The sequence below is a fragment of the Pyrus communis genome, chromosome 6, assembly GCF_963583255.1.
Source record: "Pyrus communis chromosome 6, drPyrComm1.1, whole genome shotgun sequence".
Taxonomy (NCBI): domain Eukaryota; kingdom Viridiplantae; phylum Streptophyta; class Magnoliopsida; order Rosales; family Rosaceae; genus Pyrus; species Pyrus communis.
This window is the reverse complement of record NC_084808.1, coordinates 28,361,195-28,379,508: the sequence shown is the minus strand read 5'-3', so window position 1 is coordinate 28,379,508 and position 18,314 is coordinate 28,361,195. Positions and strand designations below refer to the sequence as shown.

The following is an 18,314-nucleotide window of genomic DNA, read 5'->3' as shown; positions in this document are numbered from 1 at the left end:
AATTTTAGTTTGTTTGTTTTTTAACTAGGTTTTGTTGAAATTTTAAACTTTTGTATATCTTTGAAATAATTTAAACTACTTGTATTTATATGCAAAGCTTCCTATAAAATATTAGATTGCATGTCGACGTATGTGAATTCTTGGTTGTCAAACTTCATAATTTTTTTCAAACTTATTTATTTCATGAGAAATATTAAGACACAAAAGAAAAAAGACACTGTATGCATGTGAGACGCCCATCATGGCAAGAAAGTGAGGGGAGTTACGTAGAAGAGTACGCTTGATTGGGAGAAAAATTTTTAAGTTATTAATTTTTCAACCCATATATTTTATTATTTATATAACGATACATGATATATTATTTTGTGTTTCGATCACAATTAAAAAATTTTCGAGAAAAAAAGTGGAGAACAACCCACGTGGGTTTTTTATCTAATATATTTTAAAATTTTTCTTAATGTATTATTGAATTAAGATATAATATTATTACATGATTGTGAATTTATTTCATATAAGTTGCTTTTGAGAGGTGCGCAGGATAAAGAGTCTGATTCATCATTTTGTCACGGCCAGCGTCACTAATTCCCACAAACCCAAACCCCCACTATTTTTTATTTCTTGGGATTGGGCTTCTGATTTTCTGAGGGTCAATCATTCGCAGAGCAGAGAGAAGGAAGAAGAAGAAGCAGAGGAAAATGGACGATCTGCCGCCTGGTTATCGTCCCAACGTTGGCGTTTGCCTCATTAACTCCGATAATCTGGTACCCGAATCTTCTTTTCCCTTCTTAATCTCTTTAATTAACTTAATTAATTACCCACTTAATTATTCTTCGACTCTTTGGTGGGGTCTTGTATGCTTATGGGTTAGATTTGATCTAATGTTGTTACCATGTTAACACCCAGTAAATCAAATCCGTTGTTCTTGCTGTTGCATATGAGTTTGAATCACCGTTGTAGATTAGAGTAGTTTAAAATATCGCTTTGTTTAAACCATCTTTTGATGAAGAAGAGCGGTTGTAAATTTTGAAGTAGACATATTTGAGGAAGGAAATTTTAACGGGTGAAGATTTTACTGCAGATTTTCGTTGGATCAAGATTGAATGTTCCGGGTGCATGGCAGATGCCTCAGGTAGTAACCACTAACCGCACTCAACGGATCTCTTTCTTTTTCAACCATGATAGAGCTTCATATATAACCAATATTCTTTTGTTGATGTACAAACGATATTGGGAGGAGGAGGAGGAGGAGGAGGAGGAGGAGGAGGGGGGAATCAAACCATGGACTCCGGCGCTTCTTAACCAATGTCGAAACTTGAAGATGATTATTCTTTAAGCACATAGGGTTTATGGTTAATTTATACTTTACATTGATAAGTGAATTGTTTTTGGATCCTCATTTCTCAGGGGGGTATCGAAGATGGCGAAGAACCCAAAAACGCAGCTATTAGGGAATTACGAGAAGAGACAGGGATAGAGTCTGCTGAAATTATTGCTGAGGTTTGTATAGCTTGGTTAGAGTTCATAACTCAAGAATTAGGCTGAGTTTTATAACTATGCTGGGTGAGCAGCTTGATGTTGCAGTCAATTTTGCACGCTCGTGATTAACGAGGTTGCATATTGACAGGTTCCGAATTGGCTAACTTATGACTTCCCACCTGCCGTGAAGACCAAAGTTAATCGTCTATGGGGAGGTGAATGGCACGGGCAAGCACAAAAATGGCATGTCCTTATTCCTTCACATGCACACACTTGACGAACTTGAAACAACATGAATTTTAAGTCCTGCCTTCCTAAGCTTTGCAACTTGTTTTCCAAAACTTCTATTTCCTGTCTGTCTGAACGTGTCTGATCGATATACTAGGATTATTTCCTCGTTAGTCACCAGATATGTATTGTTGCATTCTCGAAGTATCCGTCGAGAAACATTTTGCTAGTAATTTACTGCAGATGCGTTCCTATGAATACTTGGCATGTGTAGTAGTGACTCTGGTACATGAAATACCTTTGTATTTGTTGCGATGACTGATAAATTGCGATATTGAGCTTGCTAACCACGTAAATGTTCAGTCATCATGCTCCTCTCTCGGTTAAAATATGAACTTGCTTGATGTAATCTGTCAGTTGTTAGAATGTGCTTCATGTGTTGCTACAAATCTGTATGGACGAGTATCTGAATGGATGGAAATAAGGACGCAAAAGTTTCCGCTTCCTAACAACGAGTTAGTGCAATTGACAGGTTTCTTATGAGGTTCACCAAAAATGAGAGCGAGATCAACTTAGCTAATGGGGCAGCTGACCCAGAATTTGCAGAGTGGAAATGGGCTACCCCTGAAGAAGTTATCGAGCAGGTACGATGAAAAATCATCGTTCTACTCAATTACTTTTCCAATAATGTTTCACGGACATGATCAAATATGGGTTGTTTGATGATTACAGGCAGTGGACTACAAGAGGCCAACGTACGAGGAAGTGATGAAGACCTTCCAGTCCTACTTTGACGGAAGTAGTTTATCTGCGAAATGTAAATCGACAAAATGGTGAACGCCATGGGTGTGCTTGTGCAGTTATGTCCTCAATGGATTTGGATCAAGTAGGGCTCCTGCTTTTTGTAAATGATAAGGAGATAACTTGGTAATTAGATTTATGTTTGGGTTGTTGTAACTTAGATCAATAAAATTCTATGTGGAATTACTCGTTGCTTCAAATGCTTTTGCCTGGCATGTTGATTGCATAGAGCATCAGAATGCAAAAATATGAGAGATTTCAGTTCCATTCGAAAGAATCGAGCCATTAGGCCATCTCCAACACAAGGAGGGCCAGAAGGCTCCATTTAACTAAGAAATTATTTTTAATGAACCTTGCTAGGATATCATTTTCAACGCCAAAAGATCATAGACCAAATATAATTTATTATTTTAATTAAATTAATATGGTTAATTAAATTAAATTATCTTATTAAAATAAGGTTTGCGGACATATTTTGAGTTCCACTTGTTGCAAAATGAATAAGCTTTTGGATTTCTTATCTTTATATAATCTCAATAATTTTTTTGATAGGATTTCGAATGACACATGTCGCTAAAGTGAGAAACTCTCCAGATTTTTTATGTTTATGTAATCTTAATAATTTTTCGGATAGGATTTTGAGTGTCACATGTCGAGATGTAATTGGTTGTGCAAATTTTAAATAGGATTCTTATCTACGCGGCACTTCTTATCTTCAGCTTTCAATGTTGTAAGAATGGTGTAGGTATTTATAGGAAAAAAAATTGGATTTTTTTTTTTTAAATCCGTCCAAAAAAAAATTCAAATTCCAATGGTAACCTGACACCAGATAGCCGTTAACATTCAAATAGGCTGAGCTAGAGGGTTGGCAAAATGTCAAGCTTGACATTCTGGAGCTGAGGGCTAGCAAAATGTCAAGCTTGACATTATGGCACTAGAGGCCTAGTTGGAAATTGCCAGCTCTCTGGCCTGATTTGGGGGTTTGGGCCTGGTTGGGCCCGCAAGTTCTTTGGCTTAGCCCTTGGTAGGAGACGTTTTTCGTGTCATTTTAAGCTATTTTTAGCCCCATGACCCTTTGGCCGGGTCAGTTGGAGATAACCTTAGATTTGGGCCAAGTAGCCTTATAAGCCAGGATAAAGTCTAAAGTGGTGGTGATGCTCACCATTTTATTTATCATGGTTGAATAAATTTAAGTTTTTCAAATTTATATTTATCTACCGACAGCTCAAAAAACGAATAAATAAGAAGGGTGCACAAAAATATTCCCATTAAAATTTCAAACGCATGAATATGGATTAGCATTCTCATGACTGTACTTGCCGAACATCCATAATCATGCTCAAAGCCTCTGAAAATTGGATTTGGATCCTCTCCGGATCTCCTTGGGGATCTCGGGGATCAAGACAGAAGAACCGTTCATCAAAGATCGTGCGGTCACAATTAAATGATTTTTATATTTTTAAAAATAAAACAATCTCGTTTTACGTAAAAAATATTTAATTATAATCGTATGATCTTTGATGAACGGTCCTTGTATCTTGATTCCCAGATCCCCAAGAGGATCCAAATCCCTGAAAATTCTAATGCTGAGAAGAAGAAAAAAAAAAAAACAGAAGAAGAAAAGCAATTCTAATTAAAGCTTAAACAAAAAGTTGACTGATACATTGTTACACAAAGTTGACTGATATATTTTTCAACATTTAATCAGAGTACGAACGATCTCACAGTATATACAAAGTGTGTCTCCACTCTCCACCCGCTCTCAATTCTCAAACCCCAAAAAATGGCAACCCTAAAACCCGACCCGCTCCTTCATCGTCTTCGAAACGCCGATGACCATAGGCTAAAACACTTCAGGCGCAGGCTCAGCGACGCCGTTTTGGCCCGCATTGCCGCTTCCGAACCCTCCAAACCCATCGACTCCTACCGCCTCAAGTCCAACATCGAGCGCGGCCTCCGGCTGCTCATCCCGGCATTCCACATTCCGAATCACCCTCCTTATGCCTCGGTAAAATTCACTTTAATAACACATCAAAGTCGTTTAATTTCTTGTTTCACTTCATTCAGTACATTTTAAAAGTGCTTTTACTGTTGGGACTGTTTTTGTAAGCAACTCATCTGCTCATAAGAACTTTACTAGAAGTGTCGAAGTGATTGTAAAGAATTTAAGTGCTTTCTGGAAAATCACCTGGCTTAGAAAGTGCTTATACGACCGAAGGTAGTTAGAAGCTTTTTTTGTTTGTCCTGAAGGGAAGGAAGCATTTTTGCTCAAAGGGGCTTTTGCTAGAAGTTCTTTTACCGTAAACATGCTGACAATATTTATCAAAAATCCTAACTGCTTAGCCCAAAAGTCCTTTTACGACGTAGAAGTGAGTAGAGCCTGTTTTTCCCCTCTTTTTGTGTGTGGTGTGATTTTTATGACCTCGTTTGTTTGCTTTGTGTTTCCTTTTTAATGTAGATGATTCAGAGGGCAATAAAGGCGTTGAATGAGGATGGTGGGGCGAGTGAAGGGGGCATATCGGAGTTTATCAAAAGGGAATACAAGGATTTACCAGTGGCACATGAAGGTTTTTTGAGGCATCATTTGAGGAATCTTTGTGAGAGTGGAGTGGTTGTGAGTTTGAAATGTGGGAGGTACAATGTTGCGAATCAGGATGATGAAGATGATGATGGGAATGTGGAGGACAGGGAGTGCCATAGCAAAAGGCGGGAGGGGAAAGGAAGAGTACAGGGTAGACGGCAAGGAATTGAGGATGGAGGTAGGGAGGAAGAGGCGCAGAAAAAAGTGTTTGGAGAAAGCATTGCAGAGATGCAGCTAAAAGATAAAGGTGACGCGGGGGAAAAGCAAGAGTATTTTGGAGTGACTGAAGACCAATGTGAACCAGAAACAAAGCAAATGCAAGTGAGTGGAGGACAATTTGTTTACATTTTTAACTGCTTATCTGGTAATCTTTTGTTTGGCTTGAATTTTGTTGAGCAATGCTGTTCACGTATCACCATTATTGCATCTTCACTTGATATTTTCTTGTTGGATCTTGTTTTTTACTTTCCGTTGATTTTCAGGTTCTTTCCATCATTAGCACTATCGTTCTTTTTTTTGCTGCTGGCAACATTCTGTGTGTCTGTGTGTGTAATTTCTGTTTGACAGTGCAGATGGTCAGCAAGGAGTTGGATGAAGGGGGTTTGAGTGAAGAAGGAATAGTGGCATTTGTCGAACCGAAATATAACCATGGAGAAGTGGTTAAAAATGAAACGGTAAAAGAACATATTGAAGCTGAAGTGATCAAAGAAATTCATCATAGAAAAGAAGAGCAAAGTGGGAAGATATATAAGCAAAGCGAACCACAAGCTCAACATGTTAAAGTCGGAACTAAGATATTGGGCATAAGTTTGGAAGGTGAGAGGTACGATGTTGTGGTTAAGGATGGTGGTGATGGGGGCGTGGAGGACAGAGAGTGCAGGAGCAAAAGGGGGCCGGGAAGGGTACTGGGTAGACAGGGCAGAAATGAGGATGGAGGTAGGGAGGAAGGGGAGCAAAATGAAGGTTTTGGAAAAAGCATTGTGGTGGGAAGACGTAATGAAGAAAAGCAAGAGCATTTTGGAGTGACTGAAAACCAATGTGAATCGGAAATGAAGCTAACGCAAATGATTGAGGAACAATTTGATTTTGAGGTACGGCCTGTGACTTTTCGTTCTCCGCATTTGGTTTCTATTATATTCATATTTACTTTGCTTATCTGGTAAATGTATTTTATTGGTGATACTGTATCGAATTGGAAGGTAGTAGTAGTAGGCTCACTCAACTAAAAGAGAAATATTGAAACTGCCAAGAAAAACGAAAACCTTTCGTGACTTTCTGTTTGTGTATGGTTTCTGTTTGACAATGCAGAGGGCAGGCATAGAGTTGGATGGAGAAGTGCAAAGTGGGGAGACCTATGAGCAAAACGAACCACAAGCTCAAGAAGTTGAAGACATCGAAAATCACTGTCATCCGCAACCAGTAAAAATCAGAGAGATTGGAGATGTAGTCCAAGGGCAAAATGTTGAGGTTGGAAGTAAGATATTGGAATGCCATGGTGATGAAAACCCGAAGACTCAATCAAAGGGACCCTTGGCTCCTGATGGTCAGCAACAGAAACCACCACTGCAAGGACAGGTAAAGGGACGTAGAGGAAAGCCTCGTAAACCAAGAAAAGATTCGGAAAGATCTTGGCAATGGGTACCCCTTGTTCTTGAAAGTCATCATGAGGAGCAGCCACCAAAGCGTCGAGGCAGGCCTCCTAAAGCTAAAAACAATGTGGATGTAAGCACTAGGGCATCGGTACCTGAACATGATCAAAATGAGCAGCCACCAAGGGGCCGAGGAAGAGGGAGGCCTCGTAAGCCAAAGCAAGGCGGAGGGGTGCCTTCTCTGCCTCCTCAACCCCATCATCCACAGAAGCAACCGCAGCGCAGAGGCAGAGGAAGGCCTCGTAAACCAAAATTAGTTGCAGAAAATGTTGAGATCGAGCAGTTGCAGTGAGGACCAAAAACAGAAAATTTGCTCCAAATGCGTCCTGGAAGTGGTAGTTACGTATTGCTCTTGTTTTCTGTGCCACGAATCACGATGATCTCACTAGTAAACAGTAATAGATATGAAACAATCACCACTAATTGAGCTTTTGATGTTAATTTATAACAGTAGAAAAGACTTTGCATATCGACTAATGTCGTAGTGAAGTTAATAGGTTGTTGGGTTATCATTGATGCGTTTAGGTTCGAAAATCCCCTTCTAAATTCGAACCCTCCCTCTCCCATTAATAACAATAAAATTTTAAAAAATAGAACTTTGTGAAAATATCATTTTAGAATAACCATCCTCACGGGCATAAATTTTTTTTCAGCATGCCGGAAACATGATCCGGTGTACCAAATGTTATAAAATAAGTGGATGAATTTTTATTTTCAAGTATCTAATTATTTGTATTATAACACATAATAAATCGAGTCGTGTTTTCTGCACACAAAAAAATCTTGTCACAGGCACACCTCTTTGCTTATTTCAATTATAATTAACGTATTTGTACAACGAAACATCATCCGTTCAAAAGAAAATGAAAACACTTATCATCCGTTCAAAAGAAAATGAAAATGAAGTGTTTTGATTATAATCGAAAGAAAGATAAACCACGACAGAAGGTGCAATCGTGGCGCGGCAGCAAGTGTTACCCAAACAGACAAATAGGTGGTCGGCATCTTATCCAACAGAAAAAGTAATTAATTAGTAACCTAGGAAGCCAGCGATGTTACTCGTAATATTTAATGTTTCAATATTACAAACGCCCGATTGATAGAACGGAAAACCAAAAAAACAAACGGCTGGTTAAGTGTAGACAAAGACACAGACACGGATAGTCTTTGAAATCTCGGACGTTTCCCGAGCCATCAAAACAGGGAAAAAAACAGAGTACATAGGAAGAAAAAGCTAAGCAAAACGCGGGCAGTAGATTCATCAACTCTCGATTCTCGACTCTCGACATGGAGGGCATTCGCCGCTGGTTTCAGGGCCTCTCTTCTTCTTCCTCCGCCGACCACGGTGATGTTTCTTCAAACGACGCCGTCGAACGGCCACCGCCGTCATCGGCCAGCACCGATGAGGAGCAGAGGGAGTTGGTGATCACGGTGGACCTGGACATGAGTGGATTGAAGCCCATCAAGGTGCCGATGAGGACCAATCACAGAGTCGCCACTATGGACTATCATAAGGTCAGCCGCACTAGGATTACAGACTGTAACCCAGTTGTTGCTCAAATCATAATATATTCTCTCTCCTCTCTCTCTCTCTCTCTCCCCCCTCTCTCTCCTCTCTCCGTGGTTTTCTGATAAGATAAGGTTCGCGTTTCTAGGGGATTACAGAGCTGAGTCGGTCGCAATAACTTGTCTTTTGCTCAATTTTAATATTTTTCGGCTTCCATTCGTTCTTTCCCTCATGACTCTCTCTCTATTTCTTTTTCTTTACTTTTAATTTTTTTGACTTTTTTTTCCATTAATTATTAATGGGTGATCGCTCATAAGAACATTTCTGTTGACAAGTTCAAATCTGCACTGCTGTATCCTGCACACAGAGAGAGAGACACACACACACGTATATATACATATACATCTGATGGGTTCATATCCTTGATCATTTCATACCTGTCATATGCTTTTCTGGGTATTTTTTTGTTCCCGGAGAGGATCAGGCAATCTTATCTTCTGGGTGGTTTAATTGTTGTCTAAAATACAACGAGGTTCTTGAAAGTTTCCCCTTTTTTTTTATGTAAAATCCTTTTTTTTTCTAATTTGGCTCATAATTTGCTATCTGGCCTTATTTTTCTGAATTCAGAAGATGCTGGACAAGGAATTTTTCACAGAATATGGGGAGGCGAGCCAGTACGAAATCCAGGAAGTGATTGGGAAAGGTAGCTATGGAGTTGTTGCGTCAGCAGTTGACACTCACACAGGTGAGAAAGTGGCCATTAAGAAGATCAACGATGTCTTCGAGCATGTCTCCGATGCTACGAGGATTTTGCGCGAAATTAAGCTCCTTCGGCTGCTGCATCACCCCGATATTGTCGAAATCAGGCATATAATGCTACCCCCTTGCCGGCGAGAATTTAAAGATATATACGTTGTGTTTGAGTTGATGGAATCTGACCTTCACCAAGTTATTAAGGCGAATGATGATCTCACTCCCGAGCATTATCAGTTTTTCTTGTACCAGCTTCTTCGCGCCCTCAAGTATATACATACAGGTTTGACGATCATTTTGTTGCACTACTGTGGGATTTCCTTCGTTTTCGCATAATCTATGGATCTGATGACTTTGTTTTCTTCTTTTTGCAGCAAATGTCTTCCATCGAGATTTGAAGCCGAAAAATATACTTGCTAATGCAGACTGCAAACTGAAAATTTGTGACTTTGGGCTCGCTCGTGCTGCGTGTAATGACGCTCCATCAACCATTTTTTGGACTGTATGTGTAAATCTTATGGAGAAAAAAAAAAAGTTGTGGGTTGCCATTGATGTAGTAGTTATTAGCCTTTTTAGCTTCCTTTTCGTTCTTAATGCTGTATTTTTCCTTTTGCTTGTTCCAAGGATTATGTGGCAACTCGATGGTACCGTGCTCCTGAACTCTGTGGTTCCTTTTTCTCCAAGGTGAGTGTGTAAATATGGTGTTGTGAGATTTTCAGCTTGCAGTGATATAAAATGAATAATTTGCTGACAGTGATATAATGCTCTTTGCTGCAAGGCTTTCTGAATGTTTTAACTCCGATAATTTTCGCAAAGTTTGTTCTAAAACTAAACCCTTTTAGATTTCGGCTAAGCATTTTGTAATTTGTATATGCAGTACACCCCTGCTATTGATATATGGAGCATAGGGTGCATATTTGCGGAAATGCTAACAGGAAAACCGTTGTTTCCCGGGAAAAATGTTGTGCATCAATTGGATCTCATTACCGACTTACTTGGCACTCCTCCCACTGAATCTATTGCAAGGGTTTGTTATCTCTTTTTGTCGATGTCATTCTTTATTAGGACAGTGTTAAAAGAACTTGTTCCTGTGGGATCATCTTAATGACTGCAGATTAGGAATGAAAAGGCCAGAAGATATTTAAGTAGCATGAGGAGAAAGAAACCAGTTCCTCTCTCGCAAAAAATCCCAAATGCGGACCCATTGGCTCTTCGTTTGCTTGAGCGTTTGCTTGCTTTTGATGCTAGAGATCGCCCTTCTGCTGAAGAGGTAACATTGTAATGAGAACAGTTGTTTACCACAATTTCATTTCTTATGTATCTGTGTCCTGATAAAAGTAATTGCTTTCTTTACAGGCCTTAGCAGACCCATATTTTGTTGGATTGGCAAATTTGGACCAGGAACCGTCCAGACAGCCCATTTCAAAGCTCGAGTTTGAGTTTGAGAGGAGTAGACTGACAAAAGACGATGTGAGAGAGCTAATTTATAGAGAGGTATGACTATCGTCAGTGATGGTTTTCTTCGGTGGCATTATCCTTCACTTCTTCTTGTTGGTAATTTCTTTCCTCGCCACGTACTCATAGCGAATGTTCTTATTGTTCAGATTTTGGAGTATCATCCGAAAATGCTGCAGGATTACCTTCAAGGTTCAGATAATATTGGCTTCATGTATCCAAGGTCAGCATTTGTTCGTAAAACTACTACTTGTTCATGATGCGCATCCTTGCATATGTTTATATTGTGATTTCATATTACATGAGAATACGTATAGTGAAAATTCATCTTGTGTCCACCAGTGGAGTTGATCGATTTAGACGACAGTTCGAGCATCTTGAGGCACACTACAGCAAAGGTGAAAGAAGCACTGCGCTTCAAAGGAAGCATGCCTCGTTACCTAGGTAAAATTTTGAACAAATTGCGTTGAATTCCTTTTTTTCACTTCTACTCGAGTTCCATTATCATCTTCACAATATTGATTTCTTTCCATTTTATTGTCCATAGGGAACGAGTGTGTATGTCGCAGGATGAGGCTGCGGAGCAAAATGGTAACGTTAAAAAAAGTACTACGGCTTCAGTGGGTCGTGCAGCTGTTCATAGCCCTCAAGGGTCCCAGGAGGTAAAAGTACCAGAACCAATATATCAAAATGGATCAACTATACCGAATGGCGTTAATAATCGAAACCATAGTCCCCACAGCCTGTGGAGGAGCGATAGCATTAGCGCTTCTAAGTGCGTGGTTATGAAAAGCCAGTACTGCGAGGTAAGAGTTCCCGGATTTTTCAGTATATTTAGGTAGCTGCCTCCCGATTTTCTTTGAAATCCAAATTTGTAAATGCACATTGTCCACCTCTGCAGGAAGATCGAATGGCAGGGAGAAACGAAGAGATGGTCAACGTGCTGTCGTAGAGGATTGCAGCAGCACCATACCACATTACAACTGGTATTGATATATCTGATAAGATTGAGCCTGCATTACCAAGTGGGATGGATTTATTTTGTTCGCCGTATTTTCCCGATAATTTACGGTCTTTTACCGCGGACTTGCATTTTATTTTCATCTTCTTCTGTTTTCTTAAGGCCAGAAGGCAAATGCCACTCACTTGGCAGTGACACTATTTGTAAAACCTAGATGATGATTTGTTCTTAAACCTATGTGCCGGAAGAATGCTAGTAAAGTTCACAATTGCGGTATCGGAGAGCTGTTAATTACTTTGATTGATTGTGATTAGGAAAGCACATAAACGGATTATACAGGAAAACGCTTCATGCAACAAAAACGGATTATTCAGGAAACGCTTGTTACAACCATGATTTAGATTAAATGTATGTTGTATTGGGTGATAGAACAACAAAATGATTCAAAGGAAGTTCCAGCATCACGGGATTCATCTGCACTATAATCCTCACATTTTACGATTGGCATCGTGTATACGTAAAATATCAGCACGAGCGTCAAGTTTAGTAGAGATGTGGTAAACTTGACGCTCGTGCTACTTGTCATCCGGCGAACAGCTCTAGTTCTATCCACTTCCGTCGAGCTGCCCGTGTGACAGAAGGTGTGCCATGTAATGCTGCAACCATGCAGACAAAATGCATAAGTGAAAAAAGCACTGAATGAGCTTTCATTCTATGTAACAGTTTACCCATGGAATTGTTGAAGCAAAATTTGGGGCATCAATACATAACTGAGCTAACAAGAATCATAACCGCTTCTTACGAACGCTGAGGAGAGTTCACAAAACAGGTCAATCGACATAAAAGTGAACTCTACCCTTAAGTTAACAAAGACGAGGAGGGTGGAGGAAGCAGTTTAGTGAGCGTATAATGGTGCTTGTTAACGCTTGCATAAGACCAAAGGTGTCTCTTTTGAGATAGCTGAAAACCCTACACACGATTCCTATAGCCATTCGTTTGGGAAAGAAAACAAGTATAACAATGTAAATGTAGATAGTCACCGCTCTGGTAGGGGTCGAAACTTTATTTTCATGACAATGTTTGACGCAGCACATTTTTCATGTTCGTCTCCTTCAGTTTGTAATTGTCTTACAATGGGAACATATGAATTCTTAAACCAAAACTGAGAACCACTCTACCCTACGGGATACGAACAAGATGGAATGACGAATGAGAATGCTTATGCAATTTTTCTAGCTTCTAAAAACAAGAGATGCTGAATCCGGAAGCGTCAAAACACCAGCAACAGAAAAATTTGTGCATTAACATAGCAATTCTCACAAGAAAAACAGAATATCAAAACGTAACTAGAAATGCAAACTCAAGAAGAATCGAGTAACTTACAGCATGGTACGCATAGGGCCCCTTCCCCTGTCGCTCGAAGTGCTTGGCCATGATGCAGTACTCAATCGGACCCCATTCTTCGTTTTCGAAACAATTACCAAGCGCAGCTTTATACAACTGAGCAACAAACCAAGAATTATTCACGTAGCATATCAAACATTCAATTTTTTGTTTGAGAACACGATATTCTGAACACTTTAATCTAATACGAACTCGGGTGCAAGGGCACGGACACAGAGAAGACGAAAATAACACAAAACAAATCAAACACATAGAAAGCTAAAACCTTTTGCATTCAAATAAGTAGAGTTCTCTCACAAACCTTTGCCGTGTCCGTCAAGAGCTCGGTTCCAGCTGGGTAAGAAGCATAGAACTGGTCGGCTCTCGAAAACCCAGCTCGAGTTCTGCAACACCAAACACAAATACCATGGATGAAAGCAGTTAAAAACAACACGAGCTTCAAAACCCAGAAATATTTTTCTTATTTCATACGCGTTCGAGGTAGGCTGAAAAGCGACTCACGTATTGCTTGTGTAAGCGTAGGTCAGGACTGCTGTGAAGCAGTAGAATCCGGCATACGACACGATTCTCCGAAACTTCTGAATCTTTAGAATTTCTTTGCATCCATTGAACACATTCATCGTGATTTGAGACTATAATTTGAGTACCTGAAGGCCAAAACGTTTGGGAATTTTCAGCTCGACATTTGATCAAACAGGTGGTGTGCCTTTCACTTTTCAGGCGTCTTGGGACTGGGAGGGGTTGCAAAATGGCGATATAGTAAGCAACTTGGGCCGGGCACTATATGTTCGGAACCCGGCTGGGCCCAAATTACTCTTTTATTTTTTTAGACAGACATGTTATTCTTTTTTTTAATAACAAAAATAGTATATTTACATGTCGTTCCAAACTAATGAAACACGGACATTTGAAAAAATTACTTATATTTTTATTTTATTGACACGAAATGTCAGTGTAAATACTAATCCGAAAAAAATGTAATATTACGTGAGCGTGATGATCTCCTTAGGTAATTTGTATAGTTGTTGTTGTACGGTTGTATCTAGAGAAAGCAAGAAAAGAATATAAGTTGCATAGCCGGCAAGGGCAACAGAGTCCAATCAACAAAGCTTGAGGCGAGGAGGGTGAGAAGCCAAAGCAAATGAATGTTACAATAAACACGTGCAATTTATTTGGCATCTTGCATTTGAAAGATTCCCATCATTGTAATATGAATCGAATAATTATTTAAAATCCCAGTATTTTTTGTATGATTAGTTTAAAATACCGTTAATTTTCTTGTTTGGTTCAAAATCGCATGCATTATTCGATAAATTTTTAGTTGTGACAGAAATACAAGTGATACACCACGTATTTTAATAAAAGTGGTGGAAAATTTTATTTTCTAAGTTATTAACATTTTAGCACACATATCCCACCATTTGTATAATGACACATGATGTATGATACATGTACCGGTCACACTGAAAAATCTCTCTGTAGCCTTTATAGTGCATTTAGCTACGTGTCATGCAAATGAAGAGTCGTACGTAGGTACCTTTTTTTTTAAGAGGTCTGTAGGTACTTATCGTCAAAGAAAGTGTCTGGACTCCCTCCCTCCCCGTATCATCGATGGAGTCAAGTGCCCGAAACCATCTCAACCTCCTCTTCCTCCTCCTCCTCTTCTTTCTCCGCCGCGTCGCCGCCGCATCGTCCCCCCCTCTGTTCCCCAAACAAGCCCATCCGACCAAATCAGGCTACCTCCCGGTCAACTCCACCAGCGGCTCTGCCATTTTCTACACTTTCTACGAAGCTCAGAACCTCACAACCGACGTTTCCAAAGTCCCCCTCCTCATATGGCTCCAGGGCGGCCCCGGCTGCTCCTCCATGCTCGCCAACTTCTACGAGCTCGGTCCATGGCGCGTGAATTTCAACAAACGCCCTTCCGATCCCCTCGCTCTGGAACCCAATTCTGCCACCTGGAACAGAATCTTCGGCCTGATATTCCTTGACAACCCGATTGGTACCGGATTTAGCATCGCTGCGAACTCCGCAGAGATCCCGAGGGACCAGCACTCCGTCGCGATACACCTCTTTGCCGCGATCACCAAGTTCATTGAGCTCGACCCGGCCTTCAAAACCCGACCCATGTACATAACCGGCGAGAGCTATGCCGGGAAGTATGTTCCGGCGATCGGACACTATATTTTGAAAAGAAACGCTGAGTTGCCAGCTGGGTCTAAAGGGGTGAACTTGCAGGGCGTTGCGATCGGAGACGGTCTCACAGACCCCATAATTCAGGTGAACACTCACGCCGTCAACGCTTTCTACAGTGGTTTGATCAATGAGAAACAGAGGAGGCAGCTGGAGAAGCTGCAATTGGAGGCGGTAGGGTTCACGGCGGCGATGAACTGGAGCGCGGCTGCGGATGCGAGAAACAGAGTGTTGGATACGCTGCAGGACATGACGGGGCTAGCCACATTATACGACTACACGAAGAATGAGCCTTATAAGATGAGTTTGGTGGATGAATTGCTGAGCTACGAGGCGGTGAAGGTGGCGCTGGGGGCCAAAGGGGAGGCACCTTTCGAATCGTGCAGTGATTTTGTAGGGGGCATATTGCACGAGGACGTGATGAAGAGCGTGAAGTACATGGTGGAGTATCTGCTGAAGGAGAGTAAGGTGTTGCTGTACCAGGGGCAGTACGATTTGAGAGACGGCATCGTTTCAACGGAGGCGTGGATGAAGACGATGAAGTGGGAGGGGATTGGGAAGTTTATGGCGGCGGACCGGAAGGTTTGGAAGGTGAGGGGAGAGGTTGCTGGGTATGTGCAGAAGTGGGGGAGCTTGAGCCATGTTGTGGTTTCCGGGGCAGGGCATCTTTTGCCGGCGGACCAGCCGTTGAGGGCGCAGGTGATGATAGAAGACTGGGTTTTGGACAAGGGGGTGTTTAAGCCATGCTGTGGTTTAAGGGGCAGGGCATCTTGTACCTGCTGAACCTTTGAGTTCTCGGGCAATGTGTGACATTCTTGGTTTCTTGATGGGTGATATTATTGTGAAGTTTAATTTTCGTGGTTATTGTATTTTGGGTGATAATTTTGTATATTAAGCTTGATTAATAATGTGTCCTTGGCTTTGTTCACCGTCACATAACATTTCTTATTTAATAATTCATTGTTATGCACAAGTTTTTCTTCATATAACAATGTATTATTAGACCGAACACATCAAAGTTATTTTTCTTTTTTAATTCTATTATTATTAGAGGAATGAGAAGAATTCAAAATTATTACAATAATTTAGGAAAGAGAGTTTGGAACATATGACGCATTGATATAAATTTGACACCTTATCCACTAAGACCATCTCCAATCGACCCGGTCAAATGGTCATATAGCTAAAAATAACTTAGAATGACACGAAAACTATCTTCAACCGAGGGCTAAGCCAAAGGGCTTATGGGCCCCACCCCAGCCCAAACCCCCAAATCAGGCCAGCAGGCTAGCTCTCCAGCGCTAGAATGTCAAGCTTGACATTTTGCTAACCTTCCAGCTCTAGAATGTCAAGTTTGACATTTTGCCAGCCCTCTAGCTTAGCTCATTTGAATGCCAACGGCTACCTGGCTTCAGCAAGACGCCAGCTAGCAACGGCTAGCTAACACCATGCTGCCATCAGGTTACCGTTGGAATTAGAAATTTTTTTTTTTGGACGAATTTAAAAAAAAAATTAATTAATTTTTCCTATAAATACCTACACCATACCTATAATATTGAAAGTTGAAGATAAGAAATGTCACATAGATAAGAATCCTATCTAAAATTTGCACAACCAATTACATCTCAACATGTGCCACTTGAAATTTTATCTGAAAAATTATTAAGATTACATAAAGATAAGAAATCTGGAGAGTTACTCATGTTAGCAACATGTATTACTCGAAATCCGATCCAAAAAATTATTGAGATTGTATAAAGATAAGAAATCTGGAGGCTTATGCATTTGGCGACCAGTGGGATTCAAAATATGTTTGAAAAATAATAAATTATGTTTGGCCTATGGCCTTGTGGCCCCTTCGGTTGGAGATGGTTTTTTGTTAAAGGGCTATGTTTGGCCTTGACTCTTTGGCCCCCTCGGTTGGAGATGATATAAAATATGGTATAGTACTGTTCATTAAAACATAATTTCTTGTATGACTATAGGGCTAAAAGAAGTTATTTGGTCCTCATTCGATTGGAAATGACCTAAGATATTGAAGCATAGCATATCAAAGTTATTTAACTTTACTGTCATCTTAGTTTTATTTATAAATGTTCATTAATCAATTTGAATGAAACCCAAATAAGTGAACCACAATGTGCAACGCATCTTGCATTTTGAAGATTCTCATCATTACCAACAACCCCAATGATTCGCTCTACAATTCTGTCCACTTGTAAAGTCTTTAAGCAAGCATGCTTGCCCGATAATTGATTTACATGAAAATAAAACGCTTGATTATAAATGCGTAATTTTATAGTCATTGAACGGTAGAACTTTTTGATAAAATTACCTTAGTGCCACATGGCATGTTCTAGTGCGTCTAATTTTAGATGTATAGAAAAATCAATGATAAAAAATAATTCAATGGTGAAAATTTTAAATTTAAAGAAGTAAGAATTTTATTATTTTATAAATACGCATCTTCTCCATTCCCTACAGTACAGTTCAATGTTTATATTTATTATTATTCTCTTATATTTATTTTTTACTTTTCAAACTGCTTTTTACTCAAAAAAAAAAAAAAAAAAGAAAAAAAAAAGCGTGAAAAGGCATAAAAAAAAAAAAAAAAAAAACTAACTTACAAAGAATAATCTCCCATACATTTGATCATTGAGGTTAAATAGAGAGGTTTACTAAATTTAAACGAAAAGACATTCCTAAAATTTCTTGAATTTCAATTGAAAAGACCAATAAATTTGATTATTAATTATTGAGTTTTTCAAATATTAAATAATTGAATCAAAATTTTGTATAAAATATTTACAAATTAATTAAAATTTATCAAAATTAATGAATTTCTCAAAATTTCAATTAAATAGACCGCGTAAAATTTGAAATTATTCATCTTTATCGAATGAGATGACTTATATTTGATTTTCATCAAAGAATAATTTAAATTATATTATTATTAATCTATTATAAGACTTAGCTCTAATTTGGTATTGAGTTGATCGTAAAACAAATAATTATAAATATTTTGTAAACATTTAACTCAGCATTTTTTCATAATTTTGGATGAAAAAAAAGTTACAAACACAAAGCTGAAAAATCTAACTTTGAAAAACCAATTTTTTTTCATTACATAAAAATTTATCAAACATCATAATACTACAACTTTTTTTATTTTTTCAAAAACACTTTCACAAAAAATTTTACCAAAATCTGTCTGTTGCTTTATTTCACTACTTATTCTTCCGGTACAGCAGAAACAATATTTTTGTAAAGCACGACAATATCAAACCAGTCCTTAAGCTACACGTC

General features: G+C 39.3%; 5 protein-coding genes across 7 annotated transcripts; 4 read left to right on the top strand and 1 right to left on the bottom strand.

Annotated features, from left to right (window-relative positions):
- Positions 1-533: 533 nt before the first annotated feature.
- LOC137737166 (nudix hydrolase 25-like) lies at positions 534-2,772 on the top strand. Its single transcript, XM_068476559.1, has 6 exons — positions 534-761; positions 1,079-1,129; positions 1,405-1,497; positions 1,625-1,719; positions 2,237-2,348; positions 2,437-2,772. The coding sequence occupies exons 1-6, from the start codon at positions 696-698 to the stop codon at positions 2,539-2,541; spliced, it is 522 nt and encodes a 173-aa protein (XP_068332660.1). The 5' UTR covers positions 534-695; the 3' UTR covers positions 2,542-2,772.
- A 1,482-nt stretch (positions 2,773-4,254) lies between these two features.
- Positions 4,255-7,366, top strand: LOC137737163 (uncharacterized). Its single transcript, XM_068476554.1, has 4 exons — positions 4,255-4,513; positions 4,964-5,407; positions 5,659-6,177; positions 6,395-7,366. The coding sequence occupies exons 1-4, from the start codon at positions 4,289-4,291 to the stop codon at positions 7,025-7,027; spliced, it is 1,821 nt and encodes a 606-aa protein (XP_068332655.1). The 5' UTR covers positions 4,255-4,288; the 3' UTR covers positions 7,028-7,366.
- A 461-nt stretch (positions 7,367-7,827) lies between these two features.
- Positions 7,828-11,688, top strand: LOC137737164 (mitogen-activated protein kinase 9-like). 3 transcript variants are annotated; one of them, XM_068476556.1, is made up of 11 exons: positions 7,828-8,250; positions 8,873-9,278; positions 9,370-9,497; positions 9,620-9,679; positions 9,873-10,022; positions 10,110-10,265; positions 10,352-10,489; positions 10,600-10,673; positions 10,793-10,894; positions 10,998-11,256; positions 11,352-11,688. In XM_068476556.1, the coding sequence occupies exons 1-11, from the start codon at positions 8,023-8,025 to the stop codon at positions 11,400-11,402; spliced, it is 1,752 nt and encodes a 583-aa protein (XP_068332657.1). In that variant the 5' UTR covers positions 7,828-8,022; the 3' UTR covers positions 11,403-11,688. The 3 variants fall into 3 exon arrangements, with proteins under 3 accessions (XP_068332657.1, XP_068332658.1, XP_068332656.1); XM_068476557.1 differs by having other exon boundaries at positions 7,829-8,250; positions 8,870-9,278; positions 10,998-11,112; XM_068476555.1 differs by having other exon boundaries at positions 7,829-8,250; positions 8,870-9,278.
- Positions 11,689-11,786: 98 nt separating this feature from the next.
- On the bottom strand, positions 11,787-13,620 carry LOC137737167 (uncharacterized). Its single transcript, XM_068476560.1, has 4 exons — positions 13,317-13,620; positions 13,117-13,198; positions 12,795-12,911; positions 11,787-12,067 (listed from the first exon to the last, which is right to left on the bottom strand). Exons 1-4 carry the CDS (start codon positions 13,433-13,435, stop codon positions 12,017-12,019), a joined length of 369 nt encoding a protein of 122 aa, XP_068332661.1. The 5' UTR covers positions 13,436-13,620; the 3' UTR covers positions 11,787-12,016.
- Positions 13,621-14,365: 745 nt separating this feature from the next.
- Positions 14,366-16,049, top strand: LOC137737165 (serine carboxypeptidase-like 50). Its single transcript, XM_068476558.1, has one exon. The coding sequence runs from the start codon at positions 14,427-14,429 to the stop codon at positions 15,789-15,791; it is 1,365 nt and encodes a 454-aa protein (XP_068332659.1). The 5' UTR covers positions 14,366-14,426; the 3' UTR covers positions 15,792-16,049.
- Positions 16,050-18,314: the final 2,265 nt, after the last annotated feature.